At 44.3% G+C, this 22,755-nt stretch overlaps 1 protein-coding gene across 1 annotated transcript in view; it reads right to left on the reverse strand.

The window, feature by feature from the left end:
• The window catches only part of RANBP17 (RAN binding protein 17), a 306,660-nt gene that overhangs the window by 255,434 nt on the left and 28,471 nt on the right, over positions 1 to 22,755 (reverse strand). Inside the window, exons 9-14 of the mRNA XM_015413703.1 lie at positions 22,155 to 22,274; positions 12,282 to 12,428; positions 11,790 to 11,962; positions 11,168 to 11,361; positions 4,501 to 4,606; positions 418 to 553 (exon numbers count right to left, since the gene is read on the reverse strand). Coding sequence (XP_015269189.1) covers positions 418 to 553; positions 4,501 to 4,606; positions 11,168 to 11,361; positions 11,790 to 11,962; positions 12,282 to 12,428; positions 22,155 to 22,274 — 876 coding nt within the window. The remainder of the gene's footprint in view (positions 1 to 417; positions 554 to 4,500; positions 4,607 to 11,167; positions 11,362 to 11,789; positions 11,963 to 12,281; positions 12,429 to 22,154; positions 22,275 to 22,755) is intronic.

Raw genomic sequence — 22,755 nt, forward strand, 5'->3', positions numbered from 1 at the left:
AAATGAATATCTGTCAAAAGGCCAGAACTATTAAAAGAATAAATCTTGCATACCAAGCTGTGAAATATAATACAATACAGCAGAACACTGTTAAATGTTTGAAATAGAAGACTCAATGCGGTGTGATCTCAAACTGTTTAATGAATATAACCGTTGAAAATATGAAGTCCTTGCATATGGCGTGCTGAAAGATGCAAACATACAAAAGACGCCAAGGAACAGACGAATGCCACTCTCACATAGTCACCCACTGGCTAATCACACTAAAACAACAATCCTGCAGATCCAACATGGTCATGAAGCTTCTTGCCCAAACAGCTTCCGGCTGCATCTCAATGAGCAAAGGTGATCTCTGTTCATCTCCCTCCACACACAGAGCTAAGAAAGTTGGGCGAGCAGCTTTGGAAATGCACCTACCTTTGAAGTCCGTTGGAGCTGGTCTCCCACATATGTTTTACGGAACTGGTCCAAAAACCAGAGTATCGCAAGTTCTACTTTCTCGTTACTACACCGAGGTAACTGGACGTCCATCAAAGAAATCAGCTGAAAGACTCTGAAATAAGAGAATTATTTTCTCTTCAGTATTCATTAAGCCTACTCCAGAAATTCAGAGGTGCAGAAGCCATTAAAATAGCTACATATATTTCTTCACATCGTCTGAAAGGAACTACTGGCTTGGTTCAGACATCACACAAAACCATGTTTAATTGAACTACAGTTACTGTGACTGTTCAAATGCCAGCCAATAACTATGGTCAATTGGGGTACATTCAATAACTACGGTTAATTGGGGTACATTAAACTGGATCCAATACCATGGTTTGAAGATGGTTCATTAACCACACCCTGACCTGTTGTCCAGTGCTGCCCTTACCACATTGATGATAGCACTTGGTGTGCGAAAGGAGGGAGGGGAAAGAACAAAGAGTTCAACCAGCAATTATTGAGGCAAACCAGGATACGAATGCTTGCAAGGCAAATTCACAAACTAATCACAGTTCTACCACCGGCATGTTAATTTATTATTTTTTTTTAATGGAAAGTATTTCTAAAACTACTGTTGAAGTCATGAATGTCAATCCAATACAGTTTTGGCCAGTCTTGATCTTTGACCAAAATGGACTTCAGACCAATGATCCCTCTAAGCTATGGAGCCTTGTGACCAAAAATTCTACTTTGTGAGCGACTGGCATTAAAGTTGTGAGTGAGCGATTGGGCTCCTGCATAAATTAGTGTGCTCTGGAGCCACCCTTCCTGAGCAAGGACAAAAACGTGTGAGCCGGAGGCTTAAAAAAACTGAGCTAGCTCACACTAACTCAGCTTAGAGGGAACACTGCTTCAGACCCTGACTCTGTGTCAGTTGCCATCAGAAACTGTGACTTTTGCTGAGACTGCCGTAATACAGCACCGGGTGATTGTTTCACATGCCATGAGGAACATCTCATCGCAAGTAGTTGTAAACACAGGAAAAGCACCTCTTAATATTGAGAGAAAACTTTCATTTGAGGGGGGGAGGGGGCAACTTGCCTAAAGCTTGTCCAAATGGATTTTTTTTACAACAGATGACCCTTCCCACCAGATGACTCCAAATGTGTTTGATCCTACATGACATTATGGGGTGAGGGGAAACATGGATTGCTGGGTTCTTGATCTTATTTTATGTGATTATTCCAAAGGCTTTGGGAGAATCTGTGGATTCAGCTGAAGAAGCTCAGAAACTGGTGCGTTGACTGGGATGTTTACTTTGCCAACTGCCGCTGAGATGCCATGAGAAGGCTATTGGGTCCTACAGGCAACCAGGTGGCACACATAAGGGGGACCCCGCCCCCCAATTGCTTGTTCACACAATTATGCTGTATAGGAGTACTTTTCCTTGAACCCCAGCCAGAAACTCCTCATTAGTAGTCCCCAGAATGCCCTGATTTTTTTTATATGCACATGTGTGTGTGCATGTATGTGTGCACCTGGAAGTCATGGTGACCTCTGGTGACTGACCCCTATTGGGGGCTTGGAGGATATTCTGAGAGGTGGCTGAATAAAGCCTGCCCCCACCTCCCGACTGCTGATATTCCAAGGAAGTCTCCCATCCAAGTATTTGCCAGAGTCGACCCTGCTTAGCTTCTGAGATCTGCCGAGATCGGGCTTGCCTGGGCTATCCAGGTCAGGGCCCCAGAATGCACTGCTGATTGCTGGAAAAAAACAAAAAGCCCCCAGGACACACCTGTAGTTCTGATGAACGAGAAGACCAGTCTCACAACCAACAGCCCTGACAATAATATTGTTTTGGTTTAGCGGATTATGTGATGAGTATGTGGTTTTCTTGTCCCCTGGTTGCCAAGGCAAACAATGAATAAGGGAAAATTAAGTCCATGACTCTAACTTTTATGTATGTCTACCAGGTACATTGTACCGTTTTGTTAGCCGCCCTGACCCTGCTTGCGGGTTGGGCGGGGTATAAATATAATAAATAAATAAATAAATACTCTGAACTGTGAGTTGCCACCATGATACAACCCCTGCCCATGGGAAATGTAAAAAAGTCCAGGAAGAAGAAGAAGAAGAAGAGGAGATTGGATTTATCCCCCGCCCTTCACTACCCAAAGGTGTCTCAGAGCGGCTTACAAACTCCTTTCCCTTCCCCTCCCCACAACAGACACCCTGTGAGGTGGGTGGGGCTGAGAGAACTCTGACACAAACTGCTCTTTTTCAAGGACAGCTGTGCCAGAGCTTGTGACTGACCCAAGGTCACATCAGCAGGTGCAAGTGGAGGAGTGGGGAATCAAACCCGGTTCTCCCAGATTAGAGTCGGCACACTTAACCACTACACCAAACTGGCTCAGGAAGAAGGCGGGCTTGGGAGCAGTTGTTTTCTTTTGGGGCAGTAGTAGCATTTTCTGTTTAGGGTCCACCTGCTTTGAGGATGCCGTGTACTGAGGCCTCCAAAGGCCTATCCTTACCCTGCTCTCCCCTCCTCCTAATTCTCAGGAGCCTGAGGGCTGAGAGGCCCACAAGCCTGTCTTTTCACCTTTTCTGGATCCTTGGATAGGTAGCTATGTTGCTTGCTAGGAGAATGAGCTAGAACTAGAACGGCAGGAGGGTGGCAATTAATGTTTTAACATTTAGGCTAGCTTACATGCATTAGGCTTCCTCTCATGTTTACATTTTGTTTCAAGTATATTCACAATGCTTAGTGGTTCATGCTTATGCACTGTCTGTTCAAGTATCCTGTATTATTTCATATATATTTCTGATGGTTTTCTAGCCACACCTTTCCATATGTATTTACCTAGAGTTCATTTGCAAGCCTAATCCATGGTGGTGATGCCAGCGAAGAAACTGTACTTCTCAGCCACCATTGAATAGACTAATGGACTTCTTCCATCTGGTCAGGGGCCTATGGGGTTCTGGCCTATGGGATCAGGTGGACTGCTTTGTAGTCTGCTGCTATAATTTTGCTCAACCCTTTATAGATCCATTCTGACTTGGACTCTACATTAGCAGTGACAGGATTGGATGGTCCCAGGGTGCCAACACCCAGTCATGTAGGATACCTTTCAGCTTATTCAGTCTAAGGATGTAGACAGGATTCCTGGAAATTTGAGGCAACCTACCTGCTTAAAAGACCGCTGCCTCTCCTGGCTACTTAAGTCTGTTGGGTGGGGGTGGGCTTGTGGACCGGGTTTGGGAGACAGTCAATGCCTCTATGAGAAAGGGGGTGGGCACCAGTGTTCCCTCTAAGCTGAGTTAGTGTGAGCTAGCTCACAGTTTTTTAACCTCTGGCTCAGACATTTTTGTCTTAGCTCAGGAAGGATGGCTCCAGAGCAAACTAGTTTATGCAGCAGCCAAATCGCTCGCTCACAACTTTAATGCCAGTAGTTCACAAAGTAGAATTTTTGCTCATGAGACTCCACGGCTTAGAGGGAACACTGGTGGGCACCCCTCCCTCAAAGCAGGCAGTGTTGCATTGAGTCCTAAAAAAACCTCCTTAGGACCCAGGAGAGTTGAACAACTACTGCCCGGTCTCCAACATAACATTCTTGAGCAAGGTGGTTGAACAAGTGGTGGTTGAGCAAATTCACAGATTCGTGAATGAAGCAGATTGGCTGGATCTGGTCCAATCTGTTTTCTGGAACGCAAAGGGCAAACCTACTACAGCATATCCTCTTGGTAAGTTTCCTGAGGTTGGCATAGTCTGATTCAAAGAGGCAATTCTTAATTTCTCAAATTGCAGCAGTAGCTACATGTCCAAAGTGTCCAATTAATTTGCTCAATAGCAGCTGAACAACCTGCCCTTTGCCTTGAGGTTTGCCAATCAATGTACCACTTAAATTGCTTAAAGATCCTTCCCCTGCATGGGTTTCTGCTGGCTAAAAAATGAGGCCTTACTAAAGTGACTGTACAATCAGGGTACTCCTCCCCAAAATAAAATACTCTAACCACAGCAGTTTTTAACTCGTAAACCCTTCTTTTTTCATTTGTACAGAGTAACGATAGACTTACCGACAGGACAATTCACCATCCATAGCATCATGTTCATCAGTACTAGTGTAAGTTAACCTTCCTCCCACAACAGTTCCAACAAGATATACAAGCCATGCCAAGCGTCCTAATATTGGAAAGGAAAAAAAGAAAAGAAAAAAAAAGGAATTTGGTTTATAATTCCATGAAATGTGCCATTCTTTTCTTCATAGACCTAGACATTTTCCAACTGCTAACATTGATGAGGCAACGGAAATGATCATTTATTGGAAGTGCTTGGTCCTTCTTGTAATGAACTAGTAAATACCAGAGACATCTGATACAAGGCTTATTTTCAGCATTCACACCTGTGCCATGGTTATGGACAGTGAGGAAGGATACAAAGATGAAATCTGGTATTTTGCCAGAAGTACTCGGTTGGTCTCCAATTTCAAGATTAAAATGTCAATATCCTCTGCTATTTTTACTGGCCTGAAATGTGAAGAATTATTGCCAAACATCAATGATCACTAAACTCACACTCTATGAATACAAAAATCAGCCTGAATAAAAATGCTACTGAATTGTCTTTATTATTGTCCACAAATACTAATGCAAGTGCACAAATATCAGAACCTTTGGAGAGTGTTATTCACTACAACATACCCATCAGCTGAGACTAAATTTCCAGGACTATGAATGAAATTTGCTTTCTGTTATAAACCTTGCTTTAGGTATACTCATCCCAGCGAATCATGCCATCCTATTGAGACATTTGGAGGCAGAAGCAAGTATCAGTGATGTGTTTTAATTTTCCTTTTACAGCCCAGTCTCAAAGCCCTGCTATCAGAAACCAGTTGTCATCAGTGTGGGACTTGCCCTGTGGGGTTCAAAACAGGCCCGTAGCTACAGTGGGGCATCTCGGGGACCCTGAGTAGTGGCAGGCAATGTTCCCTCTAAGCTGTGGAGTCTGGTGAGCAAAAATTCTACTTTGTGAGCTACTGGCATTAGAGTTGTGAGCGAGCGATTTCGCTGCTGCATAAATCAGTTTGCTCTGGAGCCATTTTCCCTGAGCTGACACCAAAATGTGTGAGCCAGAGGCTAAAAAACTGTGAGCTAGCTCACACTAACTCAGCTTAGAGGGAACACTGGTGGCAGGTGCAGGGACGGAGCCAGGTATTCCTTTACTTTGATTAGCCAGTGCCCCCTAAGAAATTTAAATGCCCCGCGACTTTAAAAATCCTGGCTGCGGACCTGGTTCCAAAGGACTAAGTTTCACCCCCCCTTAATATTCAATCTCTATGTAAAGCCCTTAGGAGAAATCAGACATAGCTTTGGAACTGGCTGTCACCAATATTCTGACACCCAGCTCTGTATCTGTCTAAATCTCCTGGCGATACTATAGAGGTCTTGAACCACTGCCTGAACACTGTGGTCGAATGGCAAAGAGATAACCAACTGTAACTGAATCCTGGTAAGACAGAAGTAATGCTAGCTGGGAAGGCTGAAAACTTGAAGGACATTGGACTTTCCATCTTTGATGAGGTTCAGTTGACCCTTGCTTACTCAGTCAAGAGCCTAAGGGTTACACTGGACTCAGCAAGAATGCAGCTGCAAAGTATGCTTTCTTCCAACTTGGTTAAGCCTGGAAGATGGCTCCTACCTGGACTCAGCTGACCTAGCTACTTGGATCCATGCCACAGTAACAGTGAGATTAGACTACTGTGGTGCATTCTACATGGGACTGCCCTAGAAGTCAACCAAGAGACACCAGGTGGTACAGGTTATTATCAGGAGCTAGATAGGGCATGCTAATTACACCCATTATGCAGACACTTCATTGGCTGCCCATCAGGTACTAGGTTCGGTTCAAGTTATTATCACATACAAAGCTCTGCAGGGCTTTGGACCCTCATATCTGCAGGCCTCTCCTCTGTTCCACAACAACAGCTCCACTCACCTGTTGAGGGACTTCTGCAGCAGCCACCCTACAAATGGGCAAGATCAACAGCCCATACACATAATTTTTCTATTGTGCCTCACCACTGTGGAACGGCCTACCTGAGGAAATCAGGAAGGCTCCCGTGCTTCTGTCATGCCACAAGTTATATAAATAGAGTTGTTCGGGAGAACTTTTCTGTACAGGTAATAGTAGAGATGCCAGCCTCCAGGTGGGACCTGGGGATCCCCCCCAAATTAAACCTCATCTTTACACTCCAGAGATCAGTTTCCCTGGAAAAAGTTTATTCCCTGGAGGGTGGACTCTATGGCACTGTACTCCACCGAAGTCCCTGTCCTCCCCGGGCTCCATCCCCAAATCTCCAGGAGCTTCCCAACCTGGATCTGGCAACCCTACCCCCCAACATCTCCCAGTGGCCAGGGGGACCTGACAGCCATAGTTAATAGAACTATACCATCGCAGAACAGGAAGATGCTTTATAAAGGGAATGGGACTGTGGCTTATACCACTGTGTACAGGAGGCATTATCAGTTTGAAGCATACATTACCCTGTTGTAATTTCTTTTTTCCCTACTGATGTAATGTTATTGTCCTTCATCATACCACACTCTATATTATGTCTAATATGCTATCCTCATTCAGATTTCAATAATCCTAGTCATAATGCATTGTTCATTCAATGTCCCTTCATTCTGATTGTATCAACCTACACTGTGCTTGTTAGAGGTCTCCTTGTAGGGACTGTTAGCGACTTATACTGTGTAATCCACTTTGAGTCTCAGTGAGAACGGCAGACTATAAATACAGTAAATTACCTTCCTAACCAACGGTCTGACAGCAGAGTTTTTGTAACTGTCCCAATTGTTTCTGACAAATCTCATGCCTTTCTAGAATTAACCCATGAATATATGGCAGAACCATGACTAGGGATGGGCATGAACCAGCTCACGAACCTTTTAAGGCAGTTTGTGGACGTTTGTGGATTCGTGGGGAGCGAAAGCCGCAAAAACAGCTGAGCGGGAGGAGCCGGCTGCTCCTGGCTGCTCAGCTGTTTAGAATGGAAACAGCTGAGCAGTGGGGGCAGCCTGCTCCCACAGCTCAGCTGTTTCGAGCTCTAAACAGCTGAGCCTGCTCCTGTACTCAGCTGTTTAAAGGGGCTTTCTTGGGTTCAGCCCTGAGCCATTTTAACTAAACAACTGAGCAGTAGAGCGCCATTCAGCTATTTGGTTTAAATGGCTCAGAGGTATTTAAAAGTGGCAGGGAACAGAAATCAAGGGTCACAAATCCATACAAAGCTGTTCGGTTTGCAAATTGACCTCTCGGTTCGTGCAGGTTTCTGGTTCAGCAATGAACCACCAACCGTACGGTTTGTGCCCATCCCTAACCATGACCTTCCTAAACCATAACCAACATTTTGTCATTATTAGACTAAGTCACCGCATTTCCCAGTCTCTGCATATTGAGTACTGGCTGTTCTTCTCAGACCTGATTCTGTAACCTAGCGTTTATTTGCTAAACTCAGTATTTCCCAATTAAGTATAGTTTCACAGCCAGAATCACCATATCTGAATGCTTGAATACTGGCAAAACTGCTGCTTACGAACTGTAACACAGATTAATATACTCTGCAAAATTTGAGTTTACACTCAAAAGCAATTCAGTCAGCACATGGGGTATTCTGCTAATGATCTTGACTTGGTCCCTATTCACAGAAAACAGAATTCATTTTCCACCACAATCCTCTGCGCTTACTTCCGCTACTTAAAAACATTCGGTACTGTTGCTTTTCCAGCTGCTTAAAGAGAATATTTTTTCTTTACCAAAATAATTATTGCTGTAATAATCTGTAATTATGTTTTATAACAGCAATAATCCCAAAGAAATCAGTCATTAACATAGATCACAAGTAATCGTTAACTACTGTTAATGACCCATTTCTTGGGGATTATTGTTTTAGTAAACCATGACTGCATCATAATCGATACAGAGAGCAAGACAATATAATAAAATGAGGTCTTAATATTATATTAACTTATTTTGCAACATTAAAAGCCATTAAACATCTAAATTAAAGTGTGTACAACTAAGGGAGGTAACATTTATTGTTCTGTGCTAACAGAAGTGTTTAGTTCGCAGAAAGGAAATTGAATATTATGTAAAGAGTAGAAAGTGGAAAGTACTGCCAACATTCAGTGCAGGCAAGGTTCAAAATTACTGGCCTGCAAAAGTGTATCTGAGTACCCTTGATAATCCTTTGACTCAACAGATAGAGACACAAAAAATATCTGAAGGCCTTAATCTTCTGAAGGCAATGAACTGCTGTTCCCTTCAAAGGTAAGCCTCCTATTCCAGGAATAAATCATTTCTATCAGGGTCTGAGTCTTTACCGTGCTTTTCTCAACATTATCTCAGCAATCTGAACATGAGGATAGGGAGGTGAGGGTAAGAGACAGTAGCAGACCACACGCTACCTAGGGAGTTCATTGGGAGGTTCATCAGCATGCAGAGTTATATACTGGCACTACGAAGTTGCCAAAACAGCTACCTGCTCAGTAACTTATCTTTCCTGGGGAAGTTTCCCACTCCTCTTTAACAGGCTGGCAAGGCATCTACTGACCTGGAGCATGTTGCCACTACTGTAACTACATTAGCCTCTCTCTAAAATACAGCTGGTATGTATTTTGAAGATGAACGTTCCACAACATCACAGCAGTTCAGCCAGTCATTGTTGTGACTCCCTTTGATTTTATTAGACTGTAGTGCTGCACTGAAAGAAGCAACCAAACCTACTGGAGGTAAACTGGTAGGAGAAAAAGGCTATACACTCAATGGTGGACCGTCAAATCCCCAGTTTGTTTCTTTGGCTGTCAAGTTACAGCTGACTCATGGTGACCCCGTAGGGTTTTCAAGGCAAAGACAGTTCAGAGGTGGCTTTCCACTGTCTGCCTCTGTAGCAACCCAAGACTTCCTTGGTGGTCTCCATTCAAGTACTAAAGCGGACTGACCCTGCTTGGCTTCCAAGATCAGAAGAGACTGGGTTAGCTTGAGCTAGCCAGGCCAGGGCAATCCCCAGTTTAAGTGATCAGGTACAAGGTAAGTCCTCTACCCAACACCCTAGAGAGCCACTGCCAATCACAGTACACAGTATTAGGCAAGATGGAAACTTGACAGGTTTTATAAAATTCGGAATGCTACTGAGAGAACGGGGAGAGACTTTTTTCTCCCTTTTTCACAGTGACTCGCAGTAAAATGGAAGCTCCATACTCAAAGGAAGTATACTTCCAAATACCACTTCCTGGGATCACACAACAGGGAGAGCTGTAGCCTTCACGCCCTGATTGTAGGCTTCCCAGAAGCATCTGGCTCTTGGAAACTGGATGCTAACTAGAGAGACTCTTGGGTTTGACCTAGTAGTGCTCTTTTTGCATTAGTTCTACCGTATGTTACAACCATACAGGGTACGGACTTGGCCCAAAGTTTCTCCCGGCTTCCAAAATGGCTGTGCCTGCCCCACTTCCTTTCTGTCAAGATTTCAGAGTCCCCTGACCCTACCCATGTTAAGTTTTGTCCCAATTCCACTTGCTCTTGTGTTCCTCCTTTTAACACCCCATCCTTCCGCCGTTCGCTGTTATTTCAAATGCCTGCTTTTCAGCCCACTATCCTCCCTTCAACAATTCGGACTTGCAGGCAGACATCCTCATTGCCACTTGTCATTGACCCATTGTGATTACTCCAGACATGACACAACTGCTCCTGTCCTTGTCATCATGAACTTTCTCTTTACCTCTCACGCGTTATCCCTTCCTTTATTCAACTGCCCGTCTTCTCCCTCAGACTCCTGTCTCCTCCACCTACTTTTCTGCTCAGGAATCAGGATCCTGGTTCCCCAGTCCATCGCCTGTTTTGCTTACCTCCCCCCCCTGCACTCCTTGATCACTGACTTTCCAGCCTCCATAAACAATTGCCCTGCCTACTTTTGTTCTCTGGAGACAAGGAAATAAAGCCTCCAAGATTTTGATGGAAGCAAGGAGGTACAGACAGAAGCAAAGAGGTAAGAAGTAAGACGTCCTGGTGCACACAGCAAAACTTAGGTCTCTGTTAACAGCAACTAGGATTGCTTCGCCAAGATCCTTCTGATCCATAATTCATCCTGATCAGAAGGCCACATAGTTGCTGGGTAGCATTTTAAAATAACTCATTAGGACTGGGGCATAAACATCTAAACAGGTAAGAGAAGAATGGGTCTACAGTCTTCCAAAGGCAGTAAAGTCTGTATCTGGCCTTGTGATTCCCCCCCTCATCATTGCAGTATCTAGGTAGAAGAAACATTTTTAAAAGCAACCAAGAAGATGATAGATAGGTGCAATATTAATACCTCTACAATTAATGCACGAATCAGCAAAACATGGCACTATCACACAAAAGCTGAAATTAACAGAAAGAGTTAAATTTGGACAGGAAAGACAAAAAGTAAACTTTTTTTTTAACTGCCAAAGCCTGAAAAATTCCAATTAAAAAACTCACACCAAAAAAAGAAGAGGCATTCCCCCACAGACAAAACATTAAAAGCCATTAAACATCTAAATTAAAGTGTGTACAACTAGGGGGGGTAACATTTCACCAAACATGGACTTTCTCCAGTTTTTTCCTGCAGTGGGAACATTCCTACCTGCTTCCACCAGCAAAACAGATCAGGAGAAGAAAAGACAGGCAGGTATATGGAAAAGTTCAAAATCTCTACATACTAACCTTCTTGAATTGAAAGTGCCAGCGGACTTCTGCTAGAAGACTGCAACAACTTCTGATAGTTTTGTGCGTTTTGATCAAACAGCTGAACAAGAAGAGCACAGGTCTTTTCATATTCACATCTGCTAACTGTACAGAGCTGTTCCAGCTGCTGAAACACTGTGGCCGTATCGTCTAAGGGATCATCTAAGCCATCTCTGTAACATACATAAAAACAGAATAGTGGGAAAATGTAAAACACATTTTCTAATTGGATTTGGTAATGGCGTAAATGTAAGCATTCTGGCTTAGATTTTGAAGTCAGCGGCTAAGATCTCAAAAAATGAAATCACGCACGTGAATCTTGTCTCTAGGTTCCCTTTTAAAACCTATACTCCAATGGCAAGAGTGAAACTGATTACAGAACCTAACAATGGAGACCTGCGGAACTGCTTTCATTCTCTTAGTGAGGCATGGGAGGCAGCCCAATTTTGGAGCAGAGCTGACTGATTTCAGTAGCATTTCCCCCCCTCGTAAGTGAACTCGATGCAGTTAGCCGAATGCAAAAAAATATAAATGAATACAGTATTCTATTAAAATCTGAAACAGTACAGTTGTACTCACTAAGAAGATTACTTCATATTACCTTATAACCATGGGGACAGATTCCAGTCTAGAAGTAATATACGCCTTTGTGATCTCAGGTGCATACATATCTAAGAGATGGGGTTCTGATGATTTCACAAAAGGCACTGAGGCAACCATTCTCTGCCAAAGAGTTAGCAAATAATGAACGCTGTTTGGTGCAAACTCCCAGTGCTACAAAGAAACAAATAAGATTTTCATTAGAGTATGTTTCAGCCCAATGTGAGCAATTACAAACATTGTAATGTTCGCTACCACTGTTATTTATTATTTGTTTTCATGCCTCAAAATTAGAACCAAAACCCCATGATGTTATGTAAAAACTGTAAAGAGTGATACGGCCCATAAAGCTGACGATCTCACAGAACAATATTAGTGGCACGCATAAGGCGACACTTGACTTTCAAGAAAGCCATCTTTATCCAATGAGCTACAACCCCACCCCACCCATTTTTCTTCAAAAGATTGCAGAATATTTCTATCACTCCCTTACCTGCAGGCTAGTAATAGTGAAGCTGGCTATCAATCTGATAACTTCTGGGTAATCTTTCACAACTATTAATTCTCCCAACTGATAATTCGTCTTCAATCGAGCCAGAAATCGACAGAATTCATGGTAATTTCCGGGGTCAGACAAACCCTAAATACCAAAGCCAAAAAGAAGAAAAGACCGTTGTAAGAGTGATTGCCTTACTGTCACAGATATACGTTCTTCTCAACAGGTGGCAAGCAAGCTATTTAGAATAGCTGCCCCATACAAAAATCCTCCCCCAATTATCTGCATGTCCCTAATGGGATCCTGAAAAAGATTATGGAGACAAGTCAAGAGAAGAGACAGAAAAGAAGAACAGGAACAAATATACAACATATTTAGAAAATGCCGTTTTAAGCAAAGAAAATGTTCAACAGATAGAGCCTGGGCATTGTAGAAGAGCCAAGCATGTGCAAAGAATGATCAGGAACAGAAAAACAGGTTGCTTACCTGTAACTGTTGATCTTTGAATGGTCATCTGCAATGCTCCCTCTAAGCTGTGGAGTTTTGTGACCAAAATTTCTACTTTGTGAGTTACTGGCAATAAAGTTGTGAGCAAGCAATTTGGCTACTGCATAAATTAGTTTGCTCTGGAGCCATCCTTCCTGAGCTAGGACAAAAATATGTTCGCTGGAGGCTAAAAAAAACTGTGAGCTAGCTCACACTAACTCAGCTTAGAGGGGACACTGGTCATCTGTGCAGTCACACACATGGGTTTGGCGCCTGCAAATGAACCCGGCCTCGAAAAGTTCTAGAGCTTGCCTTAAATGTTTTGGCACACTTCTCTCCTGCACTCTAGGGAGCAGGCAGCAACTGTACATGCCTGGAGCTGAGGAGAAAGTGCCCTACAAATTACCGTATTTTTCGGACCATAAGACGCACCTGACCTTAAGACGCACCTAGTTTTTAAAGGAGGAAAACAGGGAAAAAAATATTCTGAACCTTCGGTCCATAAGACGCACTCACTTTTCCTCCCACTTTTTTTGAAGAAAAAGTGAGTCTTATGGTCCAAAAAATACGGTAGTTCCTTCGCACTGCCACGAGTAAGTCCCATCAACACAAGGTAAGTCAATGAGAGATGCCAGCACTGGGGAAGGCTGGGTGGGTGTGTGAGACAGCACAAATGACCACTTGAAGATCATCAGGTACAGGTAAGCAACCTGCTTATCTTCTTTGTGGTCTCTGTGCAGTCCCACACCTGGGTGATTAGCAAGCGGAGAAAAGAAAACAGGATGGAGGACGCTGGCAATCAAAACAGACCAAAGAACCAAAAGAATCTTTTACCTCTCACGGGCCTACCTGCAATACACCAACGACAGGTGGACCTCGGTACCATCTGCTCAAAGGAGGCATCCTGACAGGCTCTAACATCTAGAGCGTAGTGCGACACAAAGGTCAATGGAGAGGACCATGTGGCAGCCACACAGATGTAATCAAGGGAAACGCCCCAAGAAAGGCAGTAAAGGTCAACACCACCCTAGTGGAGTGGGCTTGCAGGCAGGTAGGTAGAGGTTGCTTGGCCAATTCGTAACATAAGGAGATGGTGGTCATAACCCATTCAGACAGTCATTGAGGGAAAACCTTCTGTCCCTTTGTGGGTTCCCCATAGGTAATGAAGAGGTGAGGGTCTCGCCAAAACGGCTGAGTCCTGCTCAAGTAAAATGAGAGAGACCTTCTTACATCAAGAGAGTGTAAAGCTTGCTGGCCAGCATCCACAGGCTGTGGGAAGAAACTCGGAAGTACTGTAGGTTGCGACAGATGGAAAGCCAAAACCACCTTAGGCAAAAAGACAGGCCAGGTTGAAACACAACCTTATCTTTATGAAAGACGATGTAAGGAGGATTGGCTTGGAAGGCACAGAGATCACCGACCCTCTAGGCTGAAGTGATCGCAAGCCAGTGTTCCCTCTAAGATGAGTTAGTGTGAGCTAGCTCACTGTTTTTTAGGCTTCAGCTCACACATTTTTGTCTTAGCTCAGGAAGGATGGCTCCAGAGCAAACTCATTTATGCAGCAGCCAAATCGCTCACTCACAACTTTAATGCCAGTAGCTCACAAAGTAGAATGTTTGCTCACAAGACTCCACAGCTTAGAGGGAGCATTAATCACAACCAAAAAGACTGTCTTGAAAGTAAAAAGGCAGAGGTCAATGGTCACCAGAGGTTCAAGTGGCTTGTCCATGAGATTCACCAGCACTAGGCACCACTCAGGAACAAGGAGCTTCCAAGGGAGGTGGAGCCGCAACATGCCCTTAAGTAATGATTTGGTCATTTGGTGAGAGTACAGGGTGCCATCATCTACAAGAACATGATTAGCTGAGATGGCAACAAGATGAACCTTTAGGGATGAGAATCCCAGTCCTGACTCCTGCAAGGAAATCAGATATGAGAAAACGTCCGATAAGGAAGCCACCTTCGGATCAATCCGTCTTAGAAGCTGTGTAGAGGGGAAAATGGGTCCACTTTGCCCGATAGGTCCGGAGAGTGGAAGGCTTTCTGGTGTTCAGCAGTACATGACAGACTCACGGAGAAAGCACTAAGGCGTTATTTTCCACACTGTCACCTTGAAGACGTTGTGGTTGTGGTGGAGGACCCTGCCCTGCTGCTGCCTAGAGATGTAAAATTTCCGGAAATTTTGAAGCTCGGAAAAAACCCCGTTTTTTTTCGGGGGGAAACGGAAATTTTCGGAAAAATTGAAAAAAATGCTATATTAGCATTTCTTTGGTCTTTTCTAGATTGAAAGTCATTCTGTTACTTTAGGAACATAAAATATGACTATGGACATTTTTACTTGGCATGAAATTATCACAACTAGCATATTAAAAATATAGTGTATCCAAACATTTATTACAAACAGAATACCCATCCACATGCAAAAACAAAACTGAAACCTTTTTATTTTCTTCTGACAATAGCACCTCCTAAAGGAAGAAATGCATCTTGTTCTTGCATTGGAGAGTTCAGTTTGTAACCCTAGGTCGGACTTGCTTGTCCTCAGTGCACAGAAATTAGATCAATCTGATACCATATAGATATATTTTAGAAATGATTTGGAAAATATTTGAACACCTTGTCTTAAAATATTTTATTCATCATGTTAAAATAAAACGTTCCATAGTCAATTTATTTTATTTTATTTTTCCAATTTTTCGGAAAAAAACAAAAAAGGCTTCAGGAAAAAACCGGGAAAAAACTGGTTTTTTCCCTAATTTTTCCGGTTTTTTTCCGGGCCTTCACATCTCTACTGCTGCCTAAACAGGTCTGGAGCTGGAGAGAACTGCAGATATGTCTTGTGGGATAGATGTAGAAGGTGCAAAAACCAGGGCTGCCAGGGCCACCAGGGAGTCACTAAAATACAGAGGGTACGGTTGTGAATGATCTTATGAAGCAACCGCTGTATTAAGGAAAACAGGGGGAACAGAAAGAAGAAGTGGCCTGTCCAACGATGTAAGAAAACATCTCCCATTCTGAGCTGGTCCCCTGCTAGAGAAGACATTCGGAACTGTGTCTTCTGGCGGAGGCATCGACTTCTGCATGACCTATGGCTTTGAAAACTGGAGTCAAAAAGGTCAGATTCAGGGTTTCCAGTTTTGGCGATCGCCATGGCAGCCGCTTTCTCCCAGACCTCCGGGAGAAGCCTGCCAGTGCCCATGGCTGGGAGGGGGGCGCGATCGTCCACGCCACCCCAGGAGCCCGGGAGAAGGGCTCCCAGCCATGGGGCTCTAGAGAGCTCCCCCTGGCGAGAAAAGCCGGTGAGGGGGGGCTACTCCAAGCCCCGACGGTCCCACCGTGGAGCGTCCCGTATGGGAACAAGATCAGCACACCAGAGCAAGCGTTCGGTGATCAAGTGATGTTAGACACAAGTGAGCAATCGTTGAAAATGTGAGTTTAAGTACAAACGAGAACAACGAAAAGCATTCGGCTCCCCCGAAAGAAAACAAGGGGGGAGGGGACTCTCCCTCGCTAAGAACTGTTTACAGGCGATTCTAGCTACAAAAGGGGGGGCTATTACAAAAAGCGAATGGATTAAAATAAAGAGACTGTAAGAGCTTACCGCGTTATAAAAGAACTTCCAGAGACTTTGACAAACTTTTGACAAAAGTAAACAACTCTTAAACATGGCGCCACTGAAGGATTCTAGAGACAAACAAGCGAAAGCAAGGCTTTTTCCCGGAAGTTCCAACCCTGCGAGTTCTGTCCCTAGACAGGACTCAACTGAGGAACTCCAAAGGCTGTTGTCGGAAGCACTTCGCCCTCTGCTGGAGAAAATTACGGCAATTAACAACAAGCTCGATACTCAACAAAAGCAGATGGCTGCAAATACGCAGAAAATCGATAAAACGGAGCAGGAGCTTAAAGAGATTGATACCAACTAAAAAAAGATGGATAAAAAAACTGCAGGCACTGGGGAAAAAGTGTCAAATCGAAGATTCTCGAGTACTACAGCTGCAAATGGAAAGAGCGAGCTATGTCATGAGACCAAGATATCCAGGAAGAGAAAGGAGAGAATCTGAGACAGATTGTTGGCGACGCTCTCGCTCCCATGGCAGAGATGACATCGGATCAACTCCAAAGCAAAATAGATATGATCAACAGATCGTATTCAGAATTTATCAGAAAGAATAATCTGCCAGGGGAAGTTACAATAAGATTCTCTCGAAAAAAAGTGAGATCAACTACTGAAAGCATCTAATGGAGCTACCTTGAAGATAAAAGACAAAGATATAAGAGTACTGAAGGACGTTCCATTTGAGATAAGAAGGAAAAGAAGGAAATATAAAGACTTGGCTCTATTTTTACAAAAACATGATGTTGCCTATAGATGGTTAACACCCAAGGGTCTAATCTTTAGATATGCAAATGGTGAAGAAAGGATTGACTCTGTTGAAAAGGCTTGTGAGTTTTTGCGTCAACACAGCAGTCCAGCAGGAGAAGGTGCGACCGAAGACGCCAAGGAGAGCAAAGAAGAAGGAGAGGCTGGATCTTCTGAGGAAAACTCTGACTCTAAATTGGGGGGGGTCCTAAACAAAGCTATCGGTTGAGACACAGAGAGGGCAAAAAATAGATTGTTAACGTACTCTGGAATACCTAAAAATAAGTTTATTATATATCACTCTACAGCCTTTTTATGAAACCAGAAATGTTGACGAAGCATTTAAATGTTTAAATAGTTAGATGATCATTTTCAACTAAAGTTAACTTGTGTTTAAGTTTAAAGGTAACTTTGTAAACGTATGTATGATCACCATCTCTTGGGTTTTAGAGAGTTTTCTTTACTTTCTCCTATAGATGTAGTTCCCCTTTCCTGAATTTTCTGTTTGTAGTTTTTAGTATGTAGATATTAGAAAATGCAATAAAAAATCCCCTTCGGGGGGTGCAAAAAAAAAACACACGGTCAGATTCAGGGCCCATTCATTCTCATCAGAAACTGCCTGGCTGAGGAGGTCTGGCTGGGTGTTTTGGACTCCCAGAGCAGTGAGAAGAATATGCCAGTCCAAACACCAATGCCAAAGGGCCATCGCATGGTTGCAAAGCTTCACAGATGCAGTCCCTCCTTTCTTGCTTATGTAGTACATTGTCACCACACTGTGCTGCCTATACTACCCAACCCATTAGTGCAGGAAGGAACAATTTCAGAGCCCGATGCAGCACCAGGAGTTCCAAACAGTTTATTTGGTGACGTCATTCCAACGAAGTCCACCGATCATGTGCGTAAAGAGTCCCACAGTGGGTTCCCCAGCCCCACAGCAAGGTGTCCATGGAAAAAAGGATCTCTGGTGCTTGCTGTTGAAAAGGCATGCCCATCAAGAGATTGTCGAGAAAAATGCACCATTCCAGGGAAGAAAGAACAGCCAGTGAGATGAACAGAACTGCAGACTGAGACTGGTGCTGGGGCCTGAAATGGCGTAAGAACCAGACTTGGAGAGGTCTCATATGAAGACATGCAAAGGGAACCACGAACATGGTGGAGGCCATGAGCCTCAAATGATGTTGGATGGACCTTACCGACTGAGTGGGGGTTGTCACAAATGTGTGCATGGTACTCTGCAGTATGGAGGCTCTTGTCCACGGGTAGATATGCTCGTTGATCAATAGTATGGAGCCTGGCACTAATATACTGGAGAATCTGCGAGGGCTGCAGATGACTTGAAAAGTCCCAGCCTTGTAAAAAGGTCACGGGCCACTCAGATGTTGGCCTCCAACCAATGGCAAGACTGGGAGTCCATGAGCCAGTCATCAATATGGGTAAACCACAATCCCCTGCCTCCTGAGTCCTGCCTCTACCACTGCCATACATTTAGTGAATACACAAGGTGTAGTCGAGAGGCCAAAAGGGAGTACCCAGTACTGGTAGTGTTGTTGTCCAATTACAAAGCGGAGAAAATGGTGGTGCTGTGGCTGAGATGGAGAATCGTCTGCAGGGTGACCATCCAGAATTTGGGTCACCTGATGTGTCAGTTGAGACCTCATAGGTCCATTATCAGGCACTTCCCCCCATCCCATTTGGGGACAACAAAGTACCTCAGAACCCTTCGTGGTGTGCAGTTCGGGGTACCTCCTTGATGGCTCCCTAGGAGAAGAGTAGTTGCACTTCATCCAGAAGGAAGAGGGATGGGGGAGTGGACTTGAAGTAAGTATGGGGTACAGAAGAGAACTCTATGGCATACCCCACCAGTGGTTGAATGTCCTGCTGGGTGAAATCTGGAAGATCCAGCAATAGTGAAAGAAGTCGGCTTGCCAAGTGATGGTGGTAAGATGACATACACAACAAATAGTTGAGCTTTTGGAGACAAGGCAAGTCAGGGAATACAGCTTCCTCACTAGGGCATCCACCTTCCACCTCTTCTGGTTTGTAGATGCAGAGGGGCACGCTTGCTTGGTCTTTGTGGGAGAATGAACAATTGCCGAATCAGGTGCTGGGTGAGTAAAAAGAAACCTGAAGTCAGTTTTCTGGACCTTGTACATTGCCTTGTATCTTTTAGATGATGACAGTACAGATGCAGGCTTGTCCCAAGCTTCCTCAAAGCCTTCAAGATGTACTGGAAGCACATTAGCAGGAAGAAGGTCTGACTGAACAAATTTGTGGACAATGTCTGTAACTTTAAGTATGTCCGACATCATTTGAATTTGTAGGGCTTCAGCCATGCATTCTACTAGTCAAGGTAAGATTTGGAGCCCTCAAGTAGGGGAAAGGGACCCCTGACGAGTCACCTCAGATTCTGGAGAGGCATCAATGGGCTCGTTATCCTACAGGTCCAAACTGTTGATTTCAAACTTGGAGGGTTTGGATGAGGAGACCTGGGAATCCATCAAAACCGAGGGAGGAACCATAGGAGTCAGGCCAACTTCCCAACTGGAAGAGTCTTTGGTAATGGGCTTCAGAGCCAAGGCTGCTGATGGGATCAGCTCACTCTGATGAGAGGCGGACAGTTGACCCACTTGACAGTCATGGTGGGGACAGGCAGACCTGGAACCCATGCATGGGAGACTTGGAAAGTGGTGGAATATCAATGTCAAGAGGTTGACTATGTGGAGTCCCAGGAAGATGATTGAGGATGATGATGTTAACGTCGGTACTGAGCATTCTAGTAATGGTGATGGTGAGATCTCGAAGTCAAGCGAGTATAAGGGTCATAGGAGAAATCAGGTCCAAGTCAAGGACAGGGCCAACGGACCAAAGAGGATCTCAACTCTGAAAGATAATAGGACCGGGTCAGGCTCCCCATGGTAGAAGGGAGATCTTGAGTAACGACCATGATAACTAGAACCGCAAGACGCCAACCAGGTACAGGACCAACAAGTTGGTGTTGATCTCAAACGAGCATCCCGGTGGGTAGAGGAGTGGTGAAGATCTCTCGATCCCAATCAGGAAGATCGGTTTCAGGTGTCGTCCGGATGGGAATGCACTTACAGGGAGGAGATTTGAACTGAAGGGGAATGGGACAGGACTGTGATGGCAGTCTGATACAAAGGGAGATAACTTGAAGCACCGGGGGGGTCCCCTTGAGTATCCGCAGAAGTCACAGTAGTACAGTAGCAGTCAGCAGAGAAGAGTCTTGCCAGTTGGCACCAGACGGACCAGCCAGACAGGCGGTCAAGGTTGAAGTAGACAACCCAGTGATGACCAGCAGCTTGACCAGTTCCAAGGACAGAGCCGGGGTCTGCCTCGGTCTCTTGTGTTTCAGGTGTGTCAGAGTCGAACCCAAGGACCATTTGGAGGACTTATCTTTTTTATGTTTCTTTGCGGTGGAGGACTCAGAAGTCACAGATTGAACCAAATCTCCCTTTGAATGTGGGGGAGGAGGTGTTGAACGATGAGAAGACATTGTTGGGTGAGGCACAGATTCTAGAAGTTGGGTTCAAAGCCGTGCCACTCGTTTTTCCTGGCTTGCTTTGTAAACTTTGCACAGCGGGTGCAAGACTCAACCCGGTGTTCTTCCCCCAAGCAGAATAAACACAAGTCATGGCCGTCTGTAGAGGGGAGTTTCGACCCACAAAAGCAAAACTTCTTGAAGAAAATAGTCTGTTCCATGCACCACCACCCCAAAAGGGTTGGGGTTCAGAGGGAACTCGAGGGGATAGAAAAAAACTCACAAATAACTAATCGCTTGTCTTCTTTTTGTTTTATTTTTTTGTTGAAATACAAAGAAAGGGGGCAAAGAAGTGAACAGGAGACAAAGAAGAATCAGATTAAGAGGCAACATCGAGGAGCTCAGTGAGAGAGGTGTGGTCGACACGGTGGTCAGAAAGGAACTGAACGGAAGGGCTCTTTCCCCCCAGCTCCAGGCATGCAGGAGAAAAGAGCGCCAAAACATCTGAGGTTGGCTCTAGAACTTTCTGAGGTCAGGTTCATGCACAGGCACCAAACTCAACTTTGGGACTGCACAGAGGCTACAAAGAAGATCAGTGCTGATACAGCAACTGGCATAAGCACAACATATACATGTGTGTACAATAAACACACTGAGAAGTTAAAAAAACACACTCATGATTAAACCAAACAAGAACAGAAAAAAATAAGTGGTGCAAAATGCTTTTATTAAGCCAGATGCACAGCATCCCACCAAGTTTCAAATATTAACTTCACCTAGGAAAAAAAAAACATACGAAGACCTGGGTTGCTACCAAGAAGCAGACTAACCCTGTTCAACTCTTGCCCTGAAAACGCCACGAGGGGTCACCATATATCAGTTGTAACTTGACAGCATTTATATTATTTCCAATGAAGATTTCCCCACAATCTTTAACACTGTTCACTGCCTAAGATTTTACTAGTTGTTTTTTGTTCATAAATTCTAACATGAGCATCAATCTCACAGGCCAATCTAGCCCCAAACACAATGTTGGAAAGCCGGTCCATGCTTCCCCTTTCCCTTGCTCTTCCACCAAATATTAAGCAGCACCCACAGATACTATTCACTGGGCAAAAGAGTTGGTGGTGATGGTCCTCTTCTGCTCACCACCAACTTAAGTGAAGGTACCATACTGGAAGCCCCATACATTTCAAGGTGTGGCTGTTCAGCAAACATACAATCATATTCTAATTAACCCAGAAGGCATAGGAGATGCTCAGGCAGACACTACTACACAGGGTTCCTCCTACTTCCTGCCAGTGCCCTCCCCCTTCCTGCAAAATCTGCACAATTTAAAGTTGATGGGGAGGAGGGAGAACAAGAGCATCTCCCCACCCACCCCAATTCCTAGACTCTGAAGGCTCATTGTCAGTCCTGAGGACAGATTTCCCTGTGGGATTTATCAGCTGCGGCAAACTCCGAGACTTCTTAAGGAATGTGGAAACAGTATCCAGAACCGGTGACACAAATTAAAAATCTGTACCTGAGGATTTTCAAGTATTCTTTTCACTCCCTTGATCAGGTTACCGAGATACTTGGCACGTTCTGGATTGCTAAATAAGGATCTCCGGGTAGAAGCAAATTGAACTAAACAGGAAAGTGCCTAGAAAGAAAACAAGAATTTAAGAGATCAAATGCACCGGAAGCAACAAACTCTTTGCTACTGTACTAATTATATGTTAGTTTAGAAGACCCTCCACATTAGTTTGAAACAACAGCCAGAGTTATTGTATATAAGGCAAAGTTGATGGCTCCACACCTAGCAATAGGACAGTGAAATGGGGCCAGTCACACAAAAAGCAGGAGTTTCAGTATCCTCAGGGGACTACTGAGCTATACAGGGGAAAAAAATATTTGTTTGTACATTAAAGGAAAAACTCCACAACAACTGAATCAAGAATGAGCATACTCACTGCCTTCAGGACTCCCAAAATGGGGGGGGGCTGACCTTGAAGCTTTTATATTTCTTAACACAGTTTCTCATATACAGTCCAGATTGCTATAGACTTTTAAAGAACTCTGGCTCCTGTGAAGAGTGTCCACAAGAGGTCATTTCTTAGGATCAGGAGGGGGGGGGGGATTAC

The sequence above is a fragment of the Gekko japonicus genome, unplaced genomic scaffold (genome assembly GCF_001447785.1).
Source record: "Gekko japonicus isolate JY-2015 unplaced genomic scaffold, Gekko_japonicus_V1.1 scaffold552, whole genome shotgun sequence".
In the NCBI taxonomy this organism is placed as follows: domain Eukaryota; kingdom Metazoa; phylum Chordata; class Lepidosauria; order Squamata; family Gekkonidae; genus Gekko; species Gekko japonicus.